General features: G+C 39.0%; 1 protein-coding gene across 3 annotated transcripts in view; it reads left to right on the forward strand.

Moving 5' to 3' along the window:
• Pcsk5 (proprotein convertase subtilisin/kexin type 5) overlaps positions 1–26,562 on the forward strand; it is a 429,480-nt gene that overhangs the window by 18,468 nt on the left and 384,450 nt on the right. For all 3 annotated transcript variants that reach the window (XM_076846064.2, XM_076846065.2, XM_076846066.2), the window contains exon 2: positions 23,295–23,399. In XM_076846064.2, coding sequence (XP_076702179.2) covers positions 23,295–23,399 — 105 coding nt within the window. The remainder of the gene's footprint in view (positions 1–23,294; positions 23,400–26,562) is intronic.

The raw sequence follows: 26,562 nt of genomic DNA on the forward strand, positions 1-26,562 counted from the left end.
AGCACCATGAAAGTAGGACTATTTTGAAAAAAAAAATTGATATACTGCATGTGGATGTGAGGATTTTTTTTTCTGAAATACCCTTTTATCAAAGTTGACAAAATCTTATTGTGTTCAACCTAATTCTGAAAAAGGCAAAGATTATAGTGGCGCTCTGCCACTTTCTAGACTCCCAGCTGTGAAGATCATCTCTGGCATTTGTTCATTTTTTTCACTTGTAAATCTCCTTTGCAATCTGTCTGTCCTTCATTATTTCTTGAAAATATTTAGGATACTCCTACCATGCTGGGCACTTGACTAAGCAGTGCACAGTACTCCCTACATTCTAGGAATTTGCATACTCACAGAAGGAGTTTATCAGCTTGCTTCAGAGTATATCATCCAGAACTCATTGATTTGTCACCACAGTCATTATTGCTTATGAGGCTTTGAGTTAACTGGAAGGTTCTCCATCAACTGATGGGTCCAACCAGGGCCTGGCTGGTATAGCAGGGCTTCACTCACATGCCTGGTGGTTGGTATTGTCTGCTGACTTGGGGGTGTTGGGTTACTCGGCCACATGTCTCATCCAGCAGGCTAGCTGAGGCTTCTTTCCATATTGAAGAAGGTATCCTAGGAGCCAGACAGAAGCAGTCTCCATGTGAAAGTCCTTTTCAGATTTCTGCTTGTGTTTTATTTGCAAACATCTTATAGGTCAAAATGAGTCACAGGACTAAGCCAACCTTTAAGAAGCAGAGATATAGATTTCATCTCTAGATAAAAGGAGATACAAATAATTGGCCATATTTTGTGTTCTAGCATAGGGAGACTGCTACTAACCAAATGTAGAGAAAACAAAAGTGTGTCAGATGGTGGTAAGTGCTGTGCATAGAAAATAGGAAAGAAGAAAATAAGGGGCTGGGATTGTGGCTCAGCAGTAGAGCGCTCCCCTAGCATGGGCGGGACCTGGGTTCGATTCTCAGCACCACATACAAATAAAGGCATTGTGTTGTGTCCATCTACACCTAAGAAAATAAATGTTTTTTTTTTTTTTTTTTTTAAAGAAGAAGAAAATAAAACAACAAAGCAGGGAAGAAGAAATATCTAGGAAAAAAAGTTCAGTTGTAAATAGGATTGCTAGAGAAATCTTCATAGGGAAGGTGGTATGAGCAAAGATCTAAAGAAGGTAGGGAAAGAAAGGAACCTCATAGACAGCTGGAGGAAGCAAAGTCTAGCAGAGGGAACAAAGGCGCTGGACAGGAGAGACATTGGTATGTTCGAGAATGGCAAAACACCAGTAGTGCTGAGGGAGCAAGGGTGTGGTAGAGATGGTCCACAGAGGCAGTGCAGGTGAGTTGGAGAAGTAGATCCCATTCTACGGATCAGTATTTTCCAACATTTTAATGTGCATTTAAGTCGCATGTGGATCTCGTTAAAATATAGAGTCTGCTTTAGTAGAGCAGAGATGGAGCTGAGAATTTGCATTTTGAATGAGGTTTTAGGTGGTAACACTGTTGCTGCTTGTCTGGGACAGCATTTTGAGGGGCCAACCAGGAGGTGTTTGCAGGTCATGCACAGTAAGGACTTTGGATTTTCTCTGAATGAGGAGGGAGGCCTTTAGAAAGCTTTGAGCAGAGCTGTGACCTTTCTCTACCATATGATCAAAGAGGGCCTTGGTTAAGAATGTTTAAGTACATGCCTACAGGGTAAAGGAATGGAGGTACCCTTCAGTCTAATGTGGAAAATATGGTCTGAATTTAGCTTGCCAGAACTTCAATCTTTGGAAAGTTCTTTCCTCTGTAAAGAGTTTTTCCTGTCTATTCTCAATGAGCAAAAAGCGGACCTAGACTTGGATTTCTCCTCACCCTAGTTCCACACCACATCTGTTCTAGAATGCACCTGCTCTGTCTCTAGGCATTCACCTAAATTCTCATTACTAGAGCTCTTCTGCCTTAGCTTTTTCTTTCCCTGATCCTTACCTCCCTGCCTCACGTGGCTCTTAGTCCTGGCTTCACAATCCAAGCATCTGTAGCCTTTGTTGATACCTCAAAGAGTAATTGATCTGGGTTAGGGAGGGTCTTACCCTCTTCACTGTGGTTTTGTTTTCTAACAACAAAGTCTACCTTGGTCTGAAAATATGATATGGAAAATTTTAGAAATAACAATTTCTAAATTTTAAATATCTTTTTTGTAGTATATTATTTTCGTTACTGTATTTTATTATTAATTTTTGTTAATCTCTTCATGTGCCTGATATATGAATTAAACTTTATCCTAAATATGTATTTATAGGAAAAAAACATAGTCTGTATAAAGTTTGGTGCTATCTGTGGTTTGGACCTCTGCTGGGTAGTCCTGGAAAGAGTTTCCTGTGGGCGAGGGAGGACTGTATGCACACAGGCTGAGAACCACTGAGAACCACTGCAACCACTGTACTCCTTCTTCCTCAGCACCTGATATGTTGGAGGTTCCCACAGAGGTCAGAGCTTCTCTTTCTTTGAAATGTCCACTCTCTCTTCATCTACTGTGGTCTCTTTCATTAACAAAACACATGAATCATTAACACATTTTCAACCCTACTCTGTTTTGATGCCTGGGTGACCAGCTTTTGCCTAATTATAATCCATTTACATTTGAGATAGGGGATGATTTTTGAGTAACTACAAATACATGAGTATCTAAGTGTTTGTAATGTTTAGTGTCACATATTTTTGCTTTTTTTGTGTCATTGCTATTGAGTGACTCTGTCCACATCACAAATCTGTAGGTAAACTTTAGTGTCTTACCCAGGGGAGAGGATACTGGGAATATGAGCTGGAAGATCGGTCATCTCTGGGTTGCATATTTATAATCTCTTTTAATGAGCTTGAATACAATGCCCATTTGAATTTTTAAAAATCTCATTCTTCATCTCACATTGTTTATAATATGCTAGGAAATAACATACACTGTACATCCCAAAACTATAGCATAGTTATATTTTGGTGTTGTAAGGAAATGTTTAAGTAAGCTATAGACTTTGGTATTTTTAAATTTTTACAGTACACGAGGAGCCTCAAAATATAGAAGTGGCTTGGGTCTGTCAACCTTTGAGAGGTCTTCCCCAAAGCCTATGTGATTCCAAGGAGAAAGCTTCCCTTCCTTTTTAATTTAGCTTATATATGTAGGTCTTTTTTGAGGGTTCTGTTTATTCTTAAATGACTTTTTGTTACTTTATCAGAGTAGGAAATAAAGAAGAGTGTAATATAGTGCAAAATATTATCTGTGATTTGTGTCACAAATTTGCTGTATCATCATGTACTAGGAATTACTTGTCTGTGCCTCATTAACTTGTAACAGATTTAAACTAATTATTAACTCAACCAGATAGATTGACTTGAGTGTTATCATAAAGGGCTCTGAGATGGAGAGCATGACCAAGTTCCATAAAATTTATTGCTTAAACCTTGCTGCATCCAGCATTCTATTAAGGAGTTGCCTTTTGACCCCAAATTACTACACTGGAGCTTGGTATTATTTACTGTTGGGAAGAAATTGTGTGTGTATTTCAATTAACAGTAATTTTTTTTTTTGTCTTGAAAGAAATGTCCTTTCCAATAGTCCATGGCTGTGGAAAATCCCTCATATTAGTCTCCTAAAATATAAATGCCCTTTAGGTAATTAGAGTTTGGAGCAATCATGTCGCCTAGCCCCCTCATTATAGAGATGAAGAGATGGAGTCCCCTAGAGCAGTATGTGTAGAGTATTGACCTGCTATTAGCAGATCTGAGTTCCAGTAACTTCACGCACTGATTATGAAAACAGCTCCTGAAACTTGACTGGTTAGTAAAAATATAGAGAACATTTTCTAGTCATCTTGATTTTTGTAGGGTGTGTGTGTGTGTGTGTGTGTGTGTGTGTGTGTGGGTGGGTGTTTTAGTCATTCTTGCTAATCATTTTGTGTTTATCACCATTTGTGTTTCTTCAGGAGGCCTGTGGTGGGGAACTGGTCAAGGGAATTTGCATGTGTAGCTAGCTATGTGGCAACTGGGCATCAAGTTATCTAACTTGATTTTGGAGGCAATATTTTTATCTGTAGGTCTGTGGAAATCTGACCTTTGTGTCAGATTTCCTTGATAAAAATGATAGATACTTCTCCTTAAATTTGGTTCAGCAAAAAGTTTGAGGAATATTTCACAGTTTATCATGGTGATTTTGGCAATAAGATAAATGATTGAAGAAATGGCTGACCCATGGCCATTTTAGTCAGTCCCTGGGAACCAGACACTTCTTTCTTGGGGAGAGTCAGAAGGTTCATTCTGGAGAAGGCCATGGGTCATTATTTTTGTAAGTAGGAATATGACTGTATTATAATGGTGTATTTTACCCATGACTGCAGTGCTCTGGGCTGGGAAGCTGAACTTAGCTGTACTTAACCAATCCCGACTGTCTTATGTGCTTTGTGATAGTGCACAATGAGGGGTAAGTTGCTGTATTCATCATGGTGAGCAGCATAAGTTCTGTTTATATGTCTTTGGAAGTTACGTAGTAACTGAGATAATAGAAGAGACATATCAGCATATCGAATAGAGTCACTGTAGGAATTCAAGTTAACATGATGCATTTGAAATGGGAGTAAGTGCCTGTGGTTGCCCAGACCATTCTCCACCCTAAGTCTTTATCACTTTGGTTTATTGAGGTTCTAAACCTATTTCACAACTTAGCTACAGAATGTTGGCATGTTAGAACTAAGAGGGAGGGAAACATGGGCAGTGCTGTTCTTTCACGAAATTGCTTGCATCTATTTGAACAATGCAAATGTAGCAATCAGGCGATAGGCAGTGTTTGAATATTAAAATAATTCATGGACTAATTTTCAGTCCTGTAGAAGCTTCAGATAGAAGCTTAATATCTATTAAATGCACTTGCTTTTTCTTCATTTATCTAGATATGAGGTATTTGTCCAGCTAAGTATGTCTTCGGTTACTGCAAAAATCTGTAAACATTGCGGTGATTCTTTTGGTATAACACTCTATTGGGTTTATCTTTTATGTCAACAGTAAGTACTTAGGAATGATAGAAGAGAGATACTTAAAACTCGATCTACTACGCCAAGTCCATTTTCTTAAACATCACTTCTAACTTTCTATTTTATAGATACAAACATTTACTTGGTAGGCATAATGATTATTTAAACTCCTTCTTTTGTATTTATCTGATAGATATTGAAGCCCAAGCCAGCTGCTCAGATAAAGGTCAATGGACTTTTTATGTTGAATAAATAAATAAATAAATGAATAATAAAAAAGGTTTAGCCAGGCTCAAGAACTGAGATAAAGTTATTCTAGAATTATCAGGTTAGAGTTGAAACTTCAGTAAAAATTCAAAGAATGATTCTTAAGGACAAGTTATGATATTCCTTAGGTTTAGTTTAGAATAGTGAGAACAGCACTGAGGGTGGTGTTGGAAAGATCTTCTTTCTGTCGTTTGCTGCTAGTGTAGACTTGGGTAAATCACTGAATTTAGTGAGGACTCACTTCGGTTATTTGGAGAATGGAGAAGAAGTTGTAAAATTTTTAAAAATATGTTTTGGGAGCAGTATTCGTTCACTCACTTATTCTTTCCATAAAGATGTACCAGACAAATACTAGGCACCAGGCACTGTAACAGGTACTGGCCATGTGGCAATATTTTAAAAGTTAGTAAGGAAATAAACAGCAGAGAAAGTAGTCGGGGAAGGCCACTCAGGAGGTCAGAAAGACTTTGACTTCTGAGGAGATGATATTTGACCCAAGATGTAAAATATGAGAGGGAAGTGGGAAATGGGAGCAGAAATACAGGGAATGCCAGGCGGCTGAGACCACAAGTGCAAAGGCCCAGAGCCTGCAAAGGAGGTCGGTGGGATTGGAGTGAGGAGCCAGAGGCTTTAGGAGATGGTAGTGGAAAGATAAGTGGGAGCCAAATTTGGGGGCCTTCTCATGAGGCAAGTCAAAGCGTTTTTGATGCTATTATAAACATAACAGGAAGTAATTGACAAAATTTTATAAAGAGGTCTGACATTATCTCATATAAAACCAAATGGGAATGCCCTTAAAATGGGAAAAGGTGTGAATGTAAGCATTTAATATTGCCGTCAAATAGGATAACCTAGTTAGATGAGTTAGATGATGATAAGATATTTATCCTGTTGACAAAGGTGTTTTATTTTTTTTTGTACTATTGATTGAACCCAGGTGCTTTTCTAGCCTCCCATGTCATTGGGATCACAGGCTTGCATCGCCACTCTGGGCTAAGGTTGTAAAATTTTAAAAAATATGTTTTGGGAGCAAGTGAATGTAGAGATGATTGGCAACCTACCTTGGTTGTATTAATTCTCTCTAACCTGATGTTCAGATTTTGTGTTTTTGAGCATGCATCCACTAAAGACCCAGGTGCCACCTGGGAACTAGCTAGCCTCAAGTGAAATACCCATCTCTAGGTAATTCAAAGAGCGTTAACTTGTGCAGACTTAGGAACTTATGGTGCTTGGATATCATGGGCAGATGTAGTGTCAATAAAGCAGATTTCAAGGGGAGACTGGTTATTACAAATAATGCCTTGTGCTTCAAGAATTCTTGTTGAGTCTAATAAATATAGAATTTTTCTCCTAAGATACTTGTTGAGATACCAAAACATTTTACTTGAAAAAGGAAAGTATGTGCTGATCTTTATGGTATGAGGGATTTATTGGCAATTTAGAAATCATTATTGATCTCTCTAAATGAGAAGTTGAAGCTATGAAGATATGGTCATCGAGAAGCAGAATATGGCAGCACCTAATGGTTATGGGAAGACAAACTTTTAACTTTTCATGGTTACAATTATCAGCATCCTTATCACTTGTGATTTTTTTTTTTTTTTTTTTTAGAGAAAGAGAGAGAGAGAATTTTCTAATATTTATTTATTAGTTTTTGGCGGACACAACATCTTTGTTTGTATGTGGTGCTGAGGATCTAACCAGGCAGCACACATGCCAGGCGAGCATGCTACCGCTTGAGCCACATCCCCAGCCCCTCACTTGTGAATTTTTAGCTTCAAAACTTTACTCATGTGCCTAAGAGTGAACTGAGTTTTCATCAAGAAAACTGTTATAAATAACTACACTCAGTACTGAAAAAATTTTTAATGTTTTTAATTATCTCCTAAAGTTGAGCTTGGATAAAAATCTTCTTGAAATCTAATTTCATTTTGAACATATATTGGACTTCTAGCATTATAAAGGGGGCAAAACAGAAATGAATACAGATCGAATGGGCAGAAGCAGGGTACATTTGATTACGCAGGTAAGAAGAGACAGTGATGAGCTTGCAACCTTTTTGAATGTTGTTCCACCTGTCACTTGTGGTGGCCACTTAGTCATCTGTTGAACTGAGTTGACTGAGCAGGGAGAAGACCAGATGCTGATCAGGTGTGGTAGGCTGGTAACTGGGCGCTTCTGCCAAGCTTGTAGGTAATGCCAATGTGTATGGTGCGGTGCTTCCCGTCCTAGGGACACTCTTAGAGAATCACTGATTTATAGACCTTTACTTGTTTTTAAAGACAGTTACATTAGGTGGATGTTTTACACCTCCTAGCTCTGAGCCATTTATGCCTTCTCATCTTTGTTTCAAAATTGCCAGCCATTTCTTTCAGAGCTTATAGTAGTTCCAAATGACTCCATCATGTAGCATAAACAGTTGTATTTTGTGGTGACTAAGATGGTCATGTTAGTGGAAAGCAGTACTTTACTAAGAAATGCTGAAATTCTTTATTCATTTCATAAAAGGAAAGCTTCACATATTGTGGATGATTCTCAAGGTAGTATTTGCACTGGGTAGTTCCAAGTGCTGAAGTGGCTGCTATGGCTTTAGGGAAGCTCTTTAATTGAATAAAACCAATCTGATAAAATATTGAAACTAAACAAACAACTTCTTAATTTTTTGCTGCCTCATTTGCATCACCTTTGTAAAAATCTCCCTTGATGACTGGGATTTTTTCCTAAGGACTTTTTCTTCTTTAAATCGGGTTTATTGAAGTATCATTTGCATATAGTACAATTTACTGCATAATTTGATAAGTTTCAACAAATGCCTATAGCATTGTAACCACCAGTATGATGAAGATATGTAAAAGTTCCATTGCCTTCAAAAATTCCCTAGTGCTGGTTTTTAATCGGCCTCTTGCCTTATCCCCATCCTCTGGCAACTACTAATCTGCCTTTTGGTCTATCTTGCCTCTTCTTGAATGTCTTTCTGATGAGAGATATATATTATTTTCACCCACAGTTTCTGACTCATAATTCCCTCTCCAGCACAGACTGTAGACATTAGAATTTCTTTTCTTCAAGCAGATCATAGAAACTCTAATATTTCTCCACTTTTCTGTCTTGGAACTGGCCATCAAGAAATTCTCTGACCTCTTCTGTCTGATAGTAGATCATAAGACTCCCATTTCGAAAGAGGTTCTGCCCTGTACCTGGTGGGAAGGAATGTTTGCACAGAGAGGCCAAGAAGAATCTGAACATCTGGGTCACATATCACTTCTAGGATTTCTGGTTTTCCCCACTCAGTCTATTAGCATTAGATCATATGCTTTTCGTACAATCACATATCTTTCCCATGGCACAATAATTCTCACACAATGAAATTTCCATAAAACCCCCAAAGGACAGAGAGTTTTCAGAGGGCTGAAGATGTGAAGGGTAGTGTTCCTAGAGAGGGCATAGACCCTCCAAGGGACTTTCCTGTATCTTGACCTATACATCTTTCATTCTGATTCTTTAAAATAACACTAATAAATGGAAGTTAATATTCCCTGAGTTCTTTGAGTTGCTGTAGCAAATTAATCAAACTTAAGGAGGGGGCTTGTGGGAACCCTGATTCATAGCTGGCAAATCCTGGTCAGAAGCACTGGTAAATCAATCTGGGGCTCGCGATTGGCCTATGAAGCGGGAGGAGGAACCGTCTTGGGGACTTAACCTTTAACCTGTGGGATCATACACTATCTCTAGGTATTGGTGTCAGAATTGAACTGAATTAGGGGGGCACCCAGCTGGTGTCTGCTGCAGAACTGGTCGCTTACTTACTGGTGGGGAGAAATCCCCACACATTTTGTGGTCACAGAAGTCTTTGGTGTAGATTGTTGTGAGAGCAGAGGAAAATGATTTTTTTTTTGACTCAGTCATAGAAACAGAATAATATGTCATATAGCCTTATGAGTCTGATTTCTTTCCCTTGTTATAATGCATTTGAGATTTATCCCAGATTAACCAGTCACTAGTGAGCTCCTCTTTATTGATGAGTACCATCCTGTTGTATGGGTGTACAGTTAGCTTATTTATTCAGCCTCTGTAGGGCACTGAAGTAGTTGTTTCCCATTTTTGGTAACTATGACTGAAGCCACTATAACATTCATGTGTAGTTTTTTGCGTGAATATATGTTTTCATTTTTCTCTGGGAAAATAAGGAGTTGGATTTCTGGGTCTTATAATAATAAATGAATATTTAATTTTGTAAGAAACTGCCAAATGGTTTTCTAGGTGTTCCCAGCAACAGTGTGTGTGTTCCACTCACCACACAACCTTATCATCATTTGGTATTCCCTCTTATTTTGACTATTCTAATAGGTGTATATTTCTGACATCTTGAACTAATACAATGGCTACGGTGGCTGAGCCCCAGGCAAGAGGATCCCAAGTTCAAGGCCAGCCTCAGCAACTCAGTGAGGCCCTCAGCAACTTAGTGAGAGCCTTTCTCAAAATAAAAAGGACTGGGTATGTGACTCAGCAGTGAACGGTAAAAGCCCCTCTGTGTTCAATCTCCAGTGCCAATTTTTTTTTTTTTAAAAAGATATTAGTTTAACTAATTTTAAAATCAAATTAGGACTAGGGATGTACTTAGTAGTTGGATGCTTGCTAGCATACAGAAGATCCTCGGTTCAATCCCCAGAACAACATAATAAAATGAAAAAATAAATAAATATGTAAAAAAAGAAAATTAATTAGTGATTTTCTAATTAAACTTATTAATTAAGTAGATAGGAATATTTGAATGGATATCACAGAATTCAGAGTAAATTGTATTTGTCCAGCAGGAGATGGCTGAATTAGAACCGTGGTTCTCTACTTCAACTGCATAGAATCACTTAGAAAGCTTTTTGAAAGAAAACACGATGCCCTGGCTTTAACTCAGACCCTTAAGCCAGAATCTCTGGGTAGGTATGTAGAATGGGATAACGGGGAGTCCTGGCATTAGTATTTAAAAAAAAAATCCCCATATAATTATAGTGCATAGCCAGGGTTGAGAATAAGTGGACCTAAAGAGAAAATGTAGGGCTTCAGGGGCTAGTTTTAGCAATATTTCCATCTATCAAAATATGACTATTTTCTGTTGGTTTCCATAGATGATGTGGAAATGCTTCAAGTTCCTAGGATGATCATTAATGAAAAAAGTGCAGAGCCACATGTAGGCCAGGTGTAGGCCAGGTTCTCTAGGTCTCTACCAGCTCTGCCCTCCGCCTCCACCCGTTTGCATGCATGCACACATGTACCTTACAAGTAGGGGAAATACCTTAAATCCTAAGCAATAATTTCTTTTAGTTTCTCCAGAAATTACTTACAGATGGGTTTTTTAGAAACTTAAGAATAGATGACTACAAATAGCAGTGATAAATGTTTTTATCTGAAGAATATAGTACAAGGCTTATTTTATTTTTAAGGACACACGTATTCATCTTGGATGAAACTGGAGTGAAGAAAATAAAAAGCTGACATCATTTCAAGGTCACTCTTAGATAACTATTACAAACATATTGTAAGGTGAATGTTAAAGCAAGTCCTTCCACGTAGTGTACAAATGTGAACATTTCTTAGAGAACACTTGGGGGAAGTATTCTGATTTGGTAGAGAAGGCATGAATTTCAAACTTGTAGTTGATACAGTGGGGGTTGACAGGACCAAGTCAGAGTATTATCTCTACATTAGCAGGGACTGTTTTGTTCTCTTGATCTGCAGTGTCTTTGGAATGGTGCTTGGCACATAACACACACCCGGTAAATAAACGAATGTCTAGACAGGCTATAAAAGCATAGAGTAGAATATAGAAAATGAAATTCAACATTCAACAGAAATGTAAATTTCTGTCATTTACATTTAAGGATTAAAAATACAGATTGGAGGGGAACCAAATTTTCAAGGGTTTCTGATGATTCTTTAGTTCATTCTGCTAAAAATATTTCAATTTTAAGCCATTTTATCAGACCTGCTTTGCCAAGGGAGACCATGGTTTCATGGACTCTGTCCTGGCTCTGAGACACCGGGGTTGAGATGTGTTATGTTCTAGGCTCTGAAGTTTCTGGGGAGATCTTACAGATGTTGGCTTCTTTAGGGGAGGCAACCTGCAGAAGATTTGTTGCATGAAGATAGATGGAGAAGTTTGGATGTTCAGCCAGGAACAGGGAAGAGCCAGTAGGGAAGCCTTGGCTGCCTGGCATGTTGCAGAGAGATGAGGCTATCCTGCAGGCTTCAACTAGGAGCAGTGAGTGGATTTAGGCTAATTATTGGAAAGAACCTTCTAACAAATAGGCTGCCGCAGAAAATGCAGTGCTCCCTGACAATGAGGAATGGATCTGGCTTCCAGTCCGGAAAAGTCACTAAGGTCTTTTTCTACGCTGAAACTCTGGGATTTTCTTTGAGGCAGATCGCATGGCCCTTGTGAATGGTGGGACTGACAGTAGGTTTCTCACTTGAACCTGGGAAAATTTGGTGCTGACCCTTTTGCTTGGTGAAATGTGTTTCTCCTTTGCTCAGGATTAGTAGCCAAGATATTTTTATTGCCTACTTTTAATAGGAACTTTTAGAACTTAGGTTCTCCTGCACTTTTTTGGTCAGGTGGCTTTAGAGTAAAAGGATAAGGACTTAACATTGGTGAGGTCAGGGAGGAGGGATGGAATGGGGTGGGGATAACCCTGAGGGTGTGCATGGGTGGAAACACATGTAACTCTACACAGCCATTTGAATACATTTTAAATAAAATCAAAATGTTGTGACTAGAAAATGGTTAGACTTTTAAAGTTGGACTGACCTGATTTCAAATCCTGGCTCGAATCTTTTCTTTCCTTTCTTTTTTTTTTTAAATTAATTAATTTATTTTAATTGGGTGTATATGACAGCAGGATGCATTTTGATTCATTGTACATAGTTGCAGCACAACTTTTCATTTCTCTGGTTGTACATGATGTAGCATCCCACCATATGTGCAGTCATACATGTACCTGGGGTAATAATGTCCATCTCATTCCACCATCTTTCTTGCCCCCACACCCCCTCCCCTCTACTCCCTCCGGATCTTTCCTTTCTTGATGTACTGTCTCTTCATTTTCAGCTCAGTTATCTTGTCTACAAAATTAGGATAATTCTCTTCCTCTGCAAGGTTTTTGGAAGATTAGACATAATGTGGGGAAAGCATGCTGTAAGTTTTTATTAGTAGTAGTATTAATTATACATTAGGTTTGAATGAACAAACCGCTTAGTAGCTCCTTTTTTTTTTTTTTTCCTGAGAAAATTTGCTTCATTTTGGACTTTGGATTGTTTTGAGGATTAAATAAGATCATGCTAACAAAGTTCTTAGCAGAGTACCTGGCCAATATTAAACACTATATTATATTGATGTAGCTATTTGGAAAATGATGCTGAACACTCGAGTGCTGAAAATTTATAAAGAATAAAAAGGACCAAATACAAATAGTCTCTCCAGTTTCATTCCCTTTGCTTCTTATAGGTGTCTAGAGAGGTACTAGTTTCTACCTCGTTTTAGGTTCTTATGGTTGCTAATGAATTACCACAAATTTAGTGACTAGAAAAATAATGTAAATGTATATAAATATATAGACTTCTTAACATGCAGTTCTGGAGGCCAGAGTCCCGATCTAAAATTGAGGTGTCAGCAGGGGTATGTTCCTTCTGGAGACTCCAGAGGAGACTTCGTTTCCTGTTGTTGCTTCCCAAGGCCTTCTTTATTCCTTGGTTTATGGTCCCTTCCACCATCTTCAAAACAGTAGCATAATTTTCTCACCTCTCTCTTTCTTCTTTGCATCTGCCTCTTTCTCTCTGATCCCACTTCTGTCATCCCATCTCCTTCTCTAACTGCTGCTTTCTCTTTCCTTTGTAAGGACACTTAAGTTCCCCCTTAATAGTTCAGTATAATCTCCATCTCAAGATTCTCAATCACTCTGCTTCAGAGTCACTTAAGCCATATAAGGCAACGTATCCACAGGTTGTAGGGATAAGGATGTCGATGTTTTTGGGGAGCCATCATTTAGCCCATCATCTACCTGCACATTATAGAGATTATACAGCTGAAATCATTGAGATTCATCTTTCCTTGAGCGTTTCTGGTTTTTTAAAAAAAAGACTTGCTGGAATTATTTTGCTCTGAATTGAAGCACTCAAGTGCTATTCTCTGAAGAGCTCCAATATTGAAACTAAACCTGAAGGAATTTAGGACAAAAAAAAAAATCACAAGAATTTTCTAAATCATTGATTTGAAACTGATGTCTAAAAAGATATTGTGTCATTGCATGGCATTCCATGGGTCTGTACAAGTGCGCCTGTGAACATTGGTGCCAGGATATTGTGCTTGTTTAACTTAGAACACCCCTTGAACCTTGAAGAGACCTTCTTTCCAACACTGACACTAATGCCAGTTTCCTGGGGACCAGGGTAGAGCTGGGCATGGAAGCCAGGCTTCTTGTCCCCACAGACGACAGGGAGGAGTTCTGCCTTGCTCTTGGAGGCACTTGGCAACACTTTCTTTTCCCATCTGCTGAAAGGAGATAGAAATATCACTAGAAAACATCCCCTTTTTATGGAACTTTTAGAAACATGCTTTTTTTAAGATAATAACTAACATATCAGGATAGATGTGGTTTTCAGTCTTCCTTAGACATTTTTTAAATTTTCAACATATTTTCGGGTAGTTTAAGAGGTTGTGCTCTGGAATTAGAGGGCCAGTGTCAGATGTGGCTTCCCCTTGTAGCTGGCCCTAGGAAAGTTCTTAAACCTCATGAGCTTCTGCTTTTTTGTGGGTAAAGTGGGGTTGGTGACACCTGCTGCATACTGCCCTGAGGCTGCAGGGCCATGGTGCCTGCTGCTTGCTGTGTACCCCAGAAACGTTAGCAGTTCACCAGCTTTCTGCATTTCCTCGCCTCCTGATAGAATATTTTAAAATTAATTCTACAGCCTTGTTATCAATATTGCTTTTGTTCAGTGATTAACTATGTCAAAAAAAAAAAAAAACCAAGGAGACTAAAAAACATAAGGCAGAGTTTGGCGATTAAGTAGTCATTACTGATAGATTCTTAATTTTCCACATGTCTACATGTGGTGTTTCATTTATCCACTTGCCACTTATTTAGCATAAAGCATATTTAATATGTCAGTGGTCTATGCAAAATGAGCTATGAAAACATAAAAAAATAAACCTTCCCTCAGGTGTAGAGACATGACTACTGTTTGCTTTGAGTTCTTCCAGGTCAGGGGTCGTGTTACGGTTTGGATATGAGGTGTTTCCCCAAAAGCTCTCGTGTTAACACAGGGATATTCAGAGGTAAAATGATTAGATTATGAGAGCTGATCAGTCCATCCTGGTTTGAGCGGACTGACCAGGTAGTAACTGTGGGTGGGAGGAGCATGGCGGGAGGAGGTGGGACACTGGGGATGTGCCCCGGAAGGGTTCATCTTCCCTGGCCCCTTTCCCCTCTCTCTGCTTCTTGGCTGCCATGAGATGAGCAGCTTTCCTCCACCAGGCCCTTCCACTGTCATGTTCTGCCTCATCTAGGACCCAGAGCAATGGAGCTGGCCCACCATGGACTAAATCTCTGGAAGAATGGGCCCAAATGAACTTTTCCTCCTCTAAGTTGTCTTTGTCAGGTATTTTGGTCACAGCAACCAAAAGCTGACCAACATAGGCCACTTGTTCACTTTTGGATTTGATAGTTACTGGGTATGGCTGACACTGTTAGTAAGAGCTAAGGATAATGCAGCAGTGAATAAAACAAAACCCCTCCCCTTATGGAGGGAACATTCCAGTGCAGGAAGAAAAACAATAAAGGAGACCAAAAGAATGTGTGATGTGGTAGGTGATGATCCATGTCATGGAGCTAAATAAATGAGGACGTTGGGTGTGCCGGAAGGTTTATCATTTTCAACTGGATGGTCAGGGGAGACTTCCTAAGAAGGTAGCATTTGAGCGAACACCTGAAAGCAGTGAGGAAGTGAGTCATAGAGGTTTCTGGAGGAGAATTCCATGCAAAGGAAAGCAGATGCAAAGGCCCTGAGGTTGGGAGTGTGCTTGATGATCTACTTCTCCCTGATTCTTCTTTGAGAGTTATGGAGTCTGGAGCACAGAAGGAAAATCATTACAATTATTTTTTTAACATTCTCACATTTGGTTCTTCCTCATGTCAGAGAAGATGGGAAGAAGAAGCGAAAGATGGATGACAGCTTCCAGTTCCAGGCAACTGACTTCTTCCATTTCTCAGTTTCCAAGTCATTCTCTGGGATAGAAGAGATAGCCAGAAATCAGAAGAGGGCAATTTATAATTTTTTAAAAATATTATTAAAGTGCAATTTGCATTTCCCAAATGCAGCCATTTCTGTATAAGTTGGACAAATATTGATGAATATATATGTCCAGTGATGACCTAATAAATATAAAACTTACTCTTCAGGGAAAAGAAAGCCCCATTATGTAGCCTTTGCCATTATTTTTTTTTGGGATGTAAATTCTTCCATCATTGTTGATATCAAGTCATCAATCTGATGTTGCTGAGATGGTTTTGGGAAAAGATGTGGGTGGATCAGTTGGCTTGAACAGACTATAAGAAGCTGGTCCCAACGCACCTCTGCCCTTACCATGATGGAAGTATTATCATAGTCAAGATAAAAGGCATGTTCGGCACATTTCTCCAGGTCTCTCCCAATCAGTCCTCCTCCCAGGCTTTTGCTGGTCTGTTTCCTATTACTGCAAATGAGGTTTATCTATTCTAAAATTTCATATGAATAGAATCATACAGAATGTACTCTTTTGTGTCAGCATTATATTTTGAAATGCATTCATGTTACTGCATATATCAGTAGTTTGTTGCTTTTTTGAATTTCTTCTTTGCAATGTTGGGGATTAAACCCAGGGCCTTAGGCATGCTATTCAAGTGCTGTACCACTGAGTTCTCAGCTCCTGATTCTTTTGATTGCTTTTTATTGTTGGGTAGCATTCTTTTATATGGATATGCCAAATTTATCCATTTACTCACTGGTAGATATTTGCATTGTTTCTAGTTTGAGTCTAGTTTCTTTCATATTTTTCATTGGTGTGTTGTAATTACACATAATTGTGGGATTCATCATTACATATTCATTGTGACATATTTGTACACGCCCACTATTTAAGAAAGGTGTTGTGAACAAAGAAAAAAGTTCCTTGTTTTGTTAGTAAATATATTTTCATTTCTGTGTTGCAGCTACCTAGAAATGGAATGTGTAGGTCATGAGCAGGATATGTTTTACAAGAAATTGCCAAATGGTTTTCCACGGACCTTGAACTGCTTTACACTCTCCCTAGCAACGTGTATGAATTCTGATGCTCCACATTTTCATGAAAACTTGGCATTGTCACTCTTTTTAATTTAGCATTCTAGTGTGTGTGCAGTGTTGCTATGATTTTTATTTCTAATTGAGCATCTTTTCATATACTTCTTGGCCATGTGTATATCTTATTTTGTGAAATGTCTGCTCAAATTTTTACCCCCTCCCCCCTTTTTTTTGGGTGGTTGTTCATTTGTTTGTACAATGGAGGGTAAATAACTTTTCAAGTGCAGAATTTGGAGATATCTATAAATTGGAGAGGGCAGGAGAAAAAACAAGGCAGACAAGCAGCCTGGGAGAGCTGAGAAGTTTACCAAACAGTGTGACTTCAGCTTTGTAAATGGGTGACTGGTTATCTTGTTTTGCTGTGGACTGCCCCAGTTTCAACATAGAAAGTCCTGTTTTCCAGGAAATCTGTCAGGCCTGGGCAAACCCTCTGTAGGGTGAGGTTTGGTCATTCTATAGAACTATGTAGAAGGAAGATGCAAACTATATGCAGGAAGACATTCATTATACTGGTGAAACTGGTAATGAATGACCATTGGAAATCCTCACAGCTCTTCATGAGGACAAAGCCAGGGTGAGAGGTGGGTCCCAGGCCTCTCTGTTCTATAGTCATTAGCTCCCTGGTGATACGAGAATTTAGGGAGATTGGGAATATTGTCTTTTGCAGCTGGGAAAAGAATACACAAAAAACTCCAATGATTTTTTTTTTTTTTAAATTAGAAGCACTATAGACACATCCATTTGGCTTAATTTATAATTTGCTGATCAAATGCAGTTGCCTTGAGAGGGCTAAGACATTGAGCCTTCAGTCATTTACACCTTAATTTAATTTAGTTTATGTAAGCCTTTCCCGGGAATATACTCTGGTTTGAAAGAGGGTACTACTAGGAAAATTCTGGATTCCTATTTAGGAAGAAAAATCACCCAAACTTGACAGAATTAGGAATGAAATGTGAAATTCATCGACTCATGCTGTGTGTAGAGTTGTGTTGCCAGGCAGAATAGAGTGTCTGTGTGTGATTGTACAGAAGAGGAGCTTAAGAGGCTGAGAGAGGGGAAATTGTTCTCTTTTTTTCTTTATGTAGTGTTAAGGAAAAGGTTGGGCTTTGATCTATCTGCAATTGATTTTTTTTCCTTCATATACTCACATTGTTCCTGATTTATTTATAAAATGTCCCTGTGTTAGTTATATGTTGTTCCTTGTTTTAGCCCTTGTTGCTATTGCATAACATAAACACAGTCATCTTTTGTTTTACATTACCCCAGAGGAACTAGATGGAATGCCTGCTTATAGATAATATTGCTGCTCTGTTTTCATACACTGTCTTTCTTTTTAATAACTCCCAACACGTTATGACATTTTTCTTCTTAATGTTTATTAAATGCCCTCAGCATGCTCAGTGCTATTGAAAGAATAAAAAAGACAATTCTTGCCAATAATAGATGAGAGATATAAGTATGCTTTTAAAAGTGTGTGCATATGTATGTATGCACATATATATACACATATATATATGAATATATATAATTTTTTTTGGCCTAAAAGATGATTGATCACTTTGTTTGGATGAGGCAAAATAATTGGACTAATGCACATTATTTCTTTGATGTTGTTTTGCAAGCAAAACAGAAAAAGCATAGTGATGTTTCAGCCCACAGCTTTCAGAACCATAGCTCTGGCAGAGTGGCACTTCAGTTAAGGTAAAATTGAACCATTTTTGCTAAAATTAGCCTTAATTTGGTAGTTCTAAAGATTTCGAACCACATATGGCTCAACTATATGTGATGTTAGTAATTCAAGGATTCTGATTTTTAGATCCTCCATTCGTCAGTGTTTTCTGAGATCCCATTGTGTGTCGAGTCACGTACTGGGAGCTGGGGATAAAATGTTGAGCACAGCAGATGTGTCCCAGGTTCAGTGGAGCGTGCAGGCAGGTGGGTGAAGACAGGACCAGCGCTTACTGAGCAGGATGTGTGCACTTGTGACTCCATGACATGATCTAGTGAATGAAGCTGACTCCTCTGGGGAGTTTTGGGAGACTTCCCACTAGGGTTGAGACACAAAGGAAGGGGAGGAGGATAGAGGTAGAGGGATAAGTAAGCATGACACAGTCAGGGAACTAAAGATAGACCAGCAGGCCTGGATCCAGAGAATGAGAAGAATCCAAATTTGAGGTGAGGCTGCAGAGAGAGGCCTGGCCATATCCTACAGGCCCTGTAGTCAGAGTAGGATTTTGGTCTTTGTTTAATGAACTAAGTAAAACATGCTGAGTACTTTCTGGCATAGTGTACATTTTTAGTATGATATTATTATTCTGATTTACTTTTTGAAACTACATTATGGAATAGTATTAAATGTTAACTAATAATTTTGTTATTGTCCTGGGGATTGAACCCAGGGCCTCATGCATGCTAGGCAAGCGCTTTACTGCTGAGCTGTACTCTCCCCCTTAACTAATACTGTTTAAGAGCAAAGGGAAGCACAGAAGGATTTTAGGAAGAGGTATGACATATAACCCTATAGCTAGATTTTGTAAACATCATTCTAGCTACTATATAGAAAACAGATTTGAGAGAGGAGAGTGGTGCAAGTACTTATGAGAAGATCAAAGGAAACTCTTGTCATTTAGCAGGATATCAGAGTTGACAGGGTGAGTCATTCATCAGCCTTTGGCTCATTTGTGCCTATGGCTCATGGCTCAGAGGTATATAACTGAGATCTCTTTGTTATGCAAGATTATGTAAAATGTATAGCTACTTTTTAAGTTCTAGCCTACCCAGTTTTGGATAGTCAGGGAAAACTACTACAGAGAACTGCATTTGCTAGTTGGGCTAATTTGAAAGACATTAGACTAATAGCTTGTAGAATTAATCATGAAGGTCAAGCTTCCAGGAATGTTCTTCAGAGCCATCCTGGACCTTCATGAGAATGGCCATTTCTGCCTTAGTCAGAAAGCTGAGGAATGAGGAAGCTACCTTATGTTGCCACTGTAGCTCTTTAATAGTTACTTAGCAGCTTATCAAAAAATATGTTATGCTAAAGGATGCCCAGATGGCCAGACTTCAGCCACCACTACCTCTAAACCCATAAATGTCCCTAAGGGCATGTCTTGTGGTGCTCAACTTCTTTGAGTGTCTGACTGACACAGCCCGAGCTATGTCCAGGCCTGAGCTTCAGGAATTTTAACATTTCATCTGTGCAGTGCAGGAAGAGTCTCCAGAAGGGCATTGAACTGCGTCATTTGAGTCCATCCACAGGATCCATCACAAAACTAAGTTCACCCTGATGCTAGTGGACATTCTTCAAAGATTCATATTTTACCACCTCACAATCAAGCCTGGCAGTATATTTAGGTACTCCCAGAGACTCGGTAGCCTTCTTCCTCAGATTAGAGCTAATGCTACTTTATCTTCCAGGGATTTGGGGGATTAAGGTAAATGGAGCATGTAGATGAGCAAAAAGATGCCTGACACAGGTAGGCATTTATTAAATGAGACGTGACCCAATAAATGAATACTGTTTCACAATTTTATAAAGGAAACCGAATCCCTAAGAGATGGGGATAAAGTAGAGCTTACTATTACAGAGATTGGATGAACTGAGTACATGGGGTTCTTGTGTGTGTGCTGTTTTATTTTTTTCACTTTCAGTTAGATTTTATAATTAAAAGAAAGGCTCTAATGTATGCACATAAGGTACCTATCCTTACAACTATAAACATACATAACATAGATTTTTTTCCTTTTTCTCTCTTCAACAATTTGGTCATATTGTACACGTTTTGCACTTTTGTAATTTATCTTTTTACTCATGATGAACTTAAAGGTCAGTCTATTTTCTATATTTCATATAGAATTAATGACCTATCTTATCCATGGCAGCTGATTGTCTGCTTTCTTTTGCTTTCCAAAGTCTGTTGTGACATCCATCCCTACATGTCAGTGACTGTCTTTGCAGAATACAACTTGGGAAGTGGAAAGATTGAGTCAAAGATCAGATGCAGTTTATAATTTTACTGATATCACCAAATGTCTCTTCAAATGGCCCACGTTACGCTTTTTACTAATCCTGCATAAATTACATTTGTTGCCTACATATTCTACAACCGTGTTTTATCAACCCTTTTGATTTTTGCTAATGAGATTGGAAGGTGAGACTTATATGGGCCAAGAGGAAATGTTCCCAAGGGTTAGAGGTTAAGGATTAATTAGGAGGAAGATAAGAGGTTAGTGAAAGTAGGATTTAGATATAAATTTAGAAGGGAAATAAATAATCTCCCAACAGTTACTAAGAGCTAGGTGCTGACTTGCCCTGGCAGTTCACACGTTGCTTTCAGTCCTCATGAACCACATTAACCCAAACAGTATTCCCCATTTTACTCTGATGCTCAGTCTCTGTCTACTTTGCCTCCTGTGTTCTTCCCAATTTACCATTGAGGACAGCAACACCTAGAGAGGAAATGATTTGTCCAAAAGCCCAGATGAGCTTGAGTCAGGACAAAATTTCCATTTTCCAATCCCTGCATTACTTTGGAACTGTTCTGCACCGCTGAGAGCTCAAAGGATCTTTAGATTCCTTGTGGATGTGTATGTTTCACCCACAGCATTGAGTGTAATAATTGAGTTGAATTCAACCATTTCCTACAATCAGTGGGGTTCTATTACAGTTGAGTAGCCATGATCTTAAGCGCATGGGCTTTTTTTGACCTTGGTGATGGTTAGTTCTAAGCTTCTTCCTAAGAAAGTCTGTGTTCTTTTCCACCAGAACTACTCTATTTACCCAAGGAATACTTGACAAAAGCTATAGGAGTTGAAAACTCTTAAGCTTTGGGGGATTTTAAGGTTTTCTCGTAAAAGATCTGTAGCCACTCCTGAGCTTTTCCCGTTGTCCTCTGGAATCTCAAAGCTGGCCAGTAAAATTATCCTCAAACGCTCCTGGAGGCTAGGCTGGCCTCGGTGCCCTCCTTCCTCCTCATTTTCTGCTGCTGCCTCAGAGTCCAGGATCACAGAGGTTAGAGGATTCAGCTGGGGTTGCCCCGCCCTCGCCTCCCTCTTGTTTTCAGAGTCCAGAATTCCTTCTTATAGATCAGGCTGTTTCCACTTGAGGCAAAAATGTGAGGATTCCGATTTTCTTTCAGATTTTACTGGTGACACAACATTCACTTACAGCACCAAGTTCCAGTGATGGTTCCTAAATGGTACAAAAATTGGGTGGGATGATGGTTGAGAATGTGACAAAAAGAAGGGAATTAGAAATAAATCTTTTATCTGCAAAGAATTAATCAGGGCCAATGACTTTTTTTGGGAGGTGGGGGTGGGGGGGTACCAGGGATTAATCAGGGGGACTTGACCACTGAGCCACATCCCCAGCCCTATTTTGTATTTTATTTAGAGACAGGGTCTCACTGAGTTACTTCGCACCTCACTCTTGCTGAGGCTGGCTTTAAACTTGAGATCCTCCTGTCTCAGCCTCCTGAGCCGCAGGGGATTATAGGCATGCGCCACTGGGCCAGGCGGGCCAATAACTTTTTTGTGTCAACTGAAGAAGCCCAATATTGTATTGTATCAATTGGAATTTATCCTGATGATGGTAATTTTTCTAGGGTGGAGCCATGAGTGTTCTGGGTAATTAGACATTTACTTATTTACTGTATTTTCCCAACACAAGTACAATGTCAATATCACAGAATAGAATAGAGCACTACAGAGGTCTTAGAAATCAACTAGCCCCATGTATAATGTTATAGAAAAGGAAACAGGCTTAGTAAAGCATATGCTATTTAGCTCTAGAGACTTGAGCTAAAGCCTGAAGCAAGCTCTCCTTCCTTTATAATGTGGTTCAATATTCATTCTGTGATCCACATTTTCTATAATCTTCTGAGAGAATATGGTTGTTTGAGATTTTGTTCATTTGTTTTTTTTTCAAAGTGGACTGAGACTTATTTTCAAAACTATTCTAAAGAGACCTGTTTTTAACTTAACCAAAGGGGCACATAAACAAGACAACGGAAGTGTTCATGAATAAGTTAAAGTGGATTTGACTGTTTAACAGAGAAAACTGAACTGATAGGTAGGATATGTGATTTTTATTTCATTTTAGAAATTGCCATTCCACTTTTAGTTTTGCAATAAATGAATAAGGGCTATGCATTTATACTGTCTACTGAAGTCGGGGAAACTAAGTAGTGTTATCTTTGTGAATGATCAACTGCTTACAGCGTGTTTCAAATTAACTATATAAATAATCTAACAAGGTCCTTCATTGTGCATTTCTTAGAGCAAACAAAATGCAATGTGTTTTTATAACCAGATAGCTATTTGATTTTTTTCCTCCCGTCTTTCCCACATTTGGATATAGATTGATATAGAATTACTTAAAATGCTGCATATAAATTAAACATTAAGAAGGAGCTATGGAGAGGCTAAGCTGCCCATTATAGTCTTTAGTTCCACAGTCACTGCCTCAAGGACACTCCATTTCATATCACATGTCCTCCTTTTGAAAAGTGATCACCAAGGTTCAAGTAACATTTAAGCACAGCGGGCACCTGCATAATTTATAGACCTCTTTTTGTTTTGTGTTCTTATTTTAATGAAAAACAGGGAAGCAGAAGACTGTTTTAAACTTTTAACATCTTTCTTTTGTGCTTTCCCTCCCACCTTGCCTTTGCAGATTGGGGCCCTGAAGGACTACTACCACTTCTACCATAGCAGGACGATTAAAAGGTCAGTTCTCTCGAGCAGAGGAACCCACAGTTTCATTTCAATGGAACCAAAGGTAAGAAGAACCAGAGGGTGGGGACCAAGAAGCTAAGCTTATGCATTTTTCATTGGTGATAACATACTGGTAGCTGATGACCAATATGAGGCTCAGATTTCTAAAACTGTCACACTATCCGTTGGTCCAGTGTCCCTACTTCCTCTTCTGATGAAAATAGGCAATGTCTTGATTTTTGACTGATGAACCAGTATCATCCCAGTGCAGAGCAGCCCGGGGGTTGCCACAGGCATGCATTTCTCATGGAGAAATGAGAATGGGCAGGGAGTTGGGAAGATGGATTGACTGAGAATGATGGAAGTAAGAATACCATGCTATCAACCTATACATATAGTTCAGAGGTTCTGTGGGCTCCACTGAAGGAAGGATTTCTTCTAGAACTCTTAAATCAGACCTTGGGATTCACCATGAGTCCTTGTGACTTTATCTGGTTTATAGCCCAGGATAAGACTGTGTCTGGGACAGGAGAGATGCTTGAACCCAAGAGAGGTAGAGGATGACTCTTGGCTTCTCTGGGTTCACCTGGTAACTTTTAGGTTGGGCAGACAATATCCATTCCTGGGAGGAGCCTAGAGGGAAGTATGACTGCATACATTTTCCCATGAGCAAGGTGGGGCAGCTTTGTCAGGAGAAATGGGAAGCTGGGAGGTGTAAGGGAGAAACTGATTGCAGAAGCTGACTCCAGGGTTGAGCTAAATATCTGTCCTTATTAATTAAATTGGATGAAGAACTGAGTTATACTGGAAAACAAATTGACCTCTCAGTCATGGCAAGTAAAGAAGAAGAGGGAGAAGCTGTGCAACTATTCCCAGTTCCTCTAAGGGCTCATGGCACATTATTTACTCATTAGGGTATTTTGCTTCCCTCTCCACCCACTGCCCCATTATGCTTTGGGTTTGCCTTAAGTGCATCTTTTTACATAAATTGGTGAACAGGTCTCTACCAACAAGCATAGCAGTCTCAGCTAAAGAGGCTTTGAAAATTGTATTCCTTATTAAAGCAAAGAGGCTCCTATTTGAATTAATATACAAATCAGGTTTGAAATGTGGAGTCCTGCCCTTTGTTATGTGCCATGGTTTACTTTAATTTTTCTCTGGAATATTATGGCACAGTGTTCATGATTATGAAATTGCATCTTGGTGGTGAGTAAAAGCACATTTGTTTAAGTTCACAATTTTCTGTGAGTTATAGGAACATTCCCTAAAACTTACACTTGAGTGACCTATAGATTGTATTTTTTTTTCCTTCATCTCTATTCTGAAGTTAATTTCTTTGGAAAGCTAATCTGTTTGAACAATCTTGAATTAGCTACATTTTTGAAGCAATGCTATATTTTTTTCATCTCTTAAACAGACTGTCTTGAACTTTGATAATTAAAATGATTTCAATTTCAGATCCCATGTGCAGAGTCAATGTGAATTTGAAAAAACTAAGTACTAGTTGGTTTGGGAAGTAAGAACAGAATGTAATGAGACATTGTTTTCATGATGAAAGATTTACCGAATAAGGAGCTATTTCAATTCTTACTGTTATCTTGGGCATCTTGGTTTTCATTTCTTCTTATCTCAGTACATGAAATAGTTTATGCATGATCCAACAGAGACCTTGCATTCTGGGACACATAGTACCTGGAACATTACACCCTCTCTCCCTCAGTCCAGAGGAACTGGGCCATTTTAGGCCAATGCAATGGTACATGCTCCATTCCCTTTCCCCCTAAGTGAATTGAACACTGGAGAGTAGAGCTATATCTCACTCACCCTTCAGAGGTCTTCTACCTGTCCTTGCACCCAGCCATTTAACACAGGAGGTCCACAATTCCACCTGCTTTGCAGATGCAGTGCCACCAATGGGGGCTTGTTCATGCTTTCTTTCCATTTTTTTCCAGTTACTTCTTGCAGTCCATTGAGCCCCTAGTCTTCCCAGTCATTCCTGTGGGCAGCATCTGCCAGGCCCTGTGCTAGGCTCTGGGGGTTTGGAGGCATCGTGGTTCTCTAAGGGAGCTTGCTGTCAGTATCTCCCATAATATCTTTCAGGGAAACTCCGGAATTTGCAGTGCCTCTTAGTGATGGGCATGAATGGAACAGAGGAGATGAGGGTGTCTACATTCCTCCTCTTCTCCAGCTTCTTCCTTCAAAAGTTTAGGCCCACCTGGCTTGTTCTTTTTTTTTTTTTTCCTTTTCTCTTTGAAAAATACCTTCTTATTTACAATGATGTTGCCAAAAATTGTTAGGAAGAATTCCTATATACTTTTCTCGGATTACTTGATCAGTTTTTCTCTCTTTACTCTATTTACACACATGTATAAGTGTGTATGTATATTTTCTGAAAATTTGGAAACCAATGATATGATGTTCCTTCAACTCTAAATATTTTATTGTGTATACATTAAAAACAAGGACATTCTGTTCTATAATGGTATATACAATAATTAAAATCTGGATATTAACATTGGTTCAGTATTATTCTTTAATCTGTGGGTCTTGGTTCAGCTTTTTCAACAGTCTTTCTTGGATGACATTTATTTGTTCTGTTTCCCAAGTCCTTTTTACTCTATCATACTTTCCTTCAGTCAGCCAACCTGCCTGCCTTCCTTCCCCCCTTAACCACCTAGAAAATTTCTGAAAACTGTAAGTCAGGTTTTTTTATAGAATATATTTCAAATTGGGTTCATCTGTTTCCTCATGATTAGACTCAAGTTTGGTAAGAACATTTTTTTTTAATAAGAATACCAAAGAAGCATGTGTTTTTCTCAGTACTTTAATTCGGAAGGCACAAGACATTGATTTGTTTCATTATTGAAGGCGATAACATTAATTACATGGTTTGGATGGTATCTGCAGGCTTCTCTACATTAAAATCACTATTTTCCCCTTCATAATTAATGAATGTTTTGTGGGGAGATACTTTGAAACTCTGTGCGTTGGTCTGCCTTCTGTTGCTGTAATGATGTACCTGAGGCTGGGTATTAGTAAAGAAAAGAGATTTATTTAACTGGCACTTTTTCAGGCAGAAAGTCTGCACAGCATGTTCCAGCTCTGGTGAAGGTCCTTCTAAGCTATGTCACTTCTTGGCCAATGGGATCATGGTAGGAGTGTGTGTGTGAAGGAGATATCACATGGCAAGACAGGAAGCCAGACACCAGGGCAGTCTTCCTGTTTTA

The sequence above is a fragment of the Callospermophilus lateralis genome, chromosome 2 (assembly GCF_048772815.1).
Source record: "Callospermophilus lateralis isolate mCalLat2 chromosome 2, mCalLat2.hap1, whole genome shotgun sequence".
Taxonomy (NCBI): Eukaryota; Metazoa; Chordata; class Mammalia; order Rodentia; family Sciuridae; genus Callospermophilus; species Callospermophilus lateralis.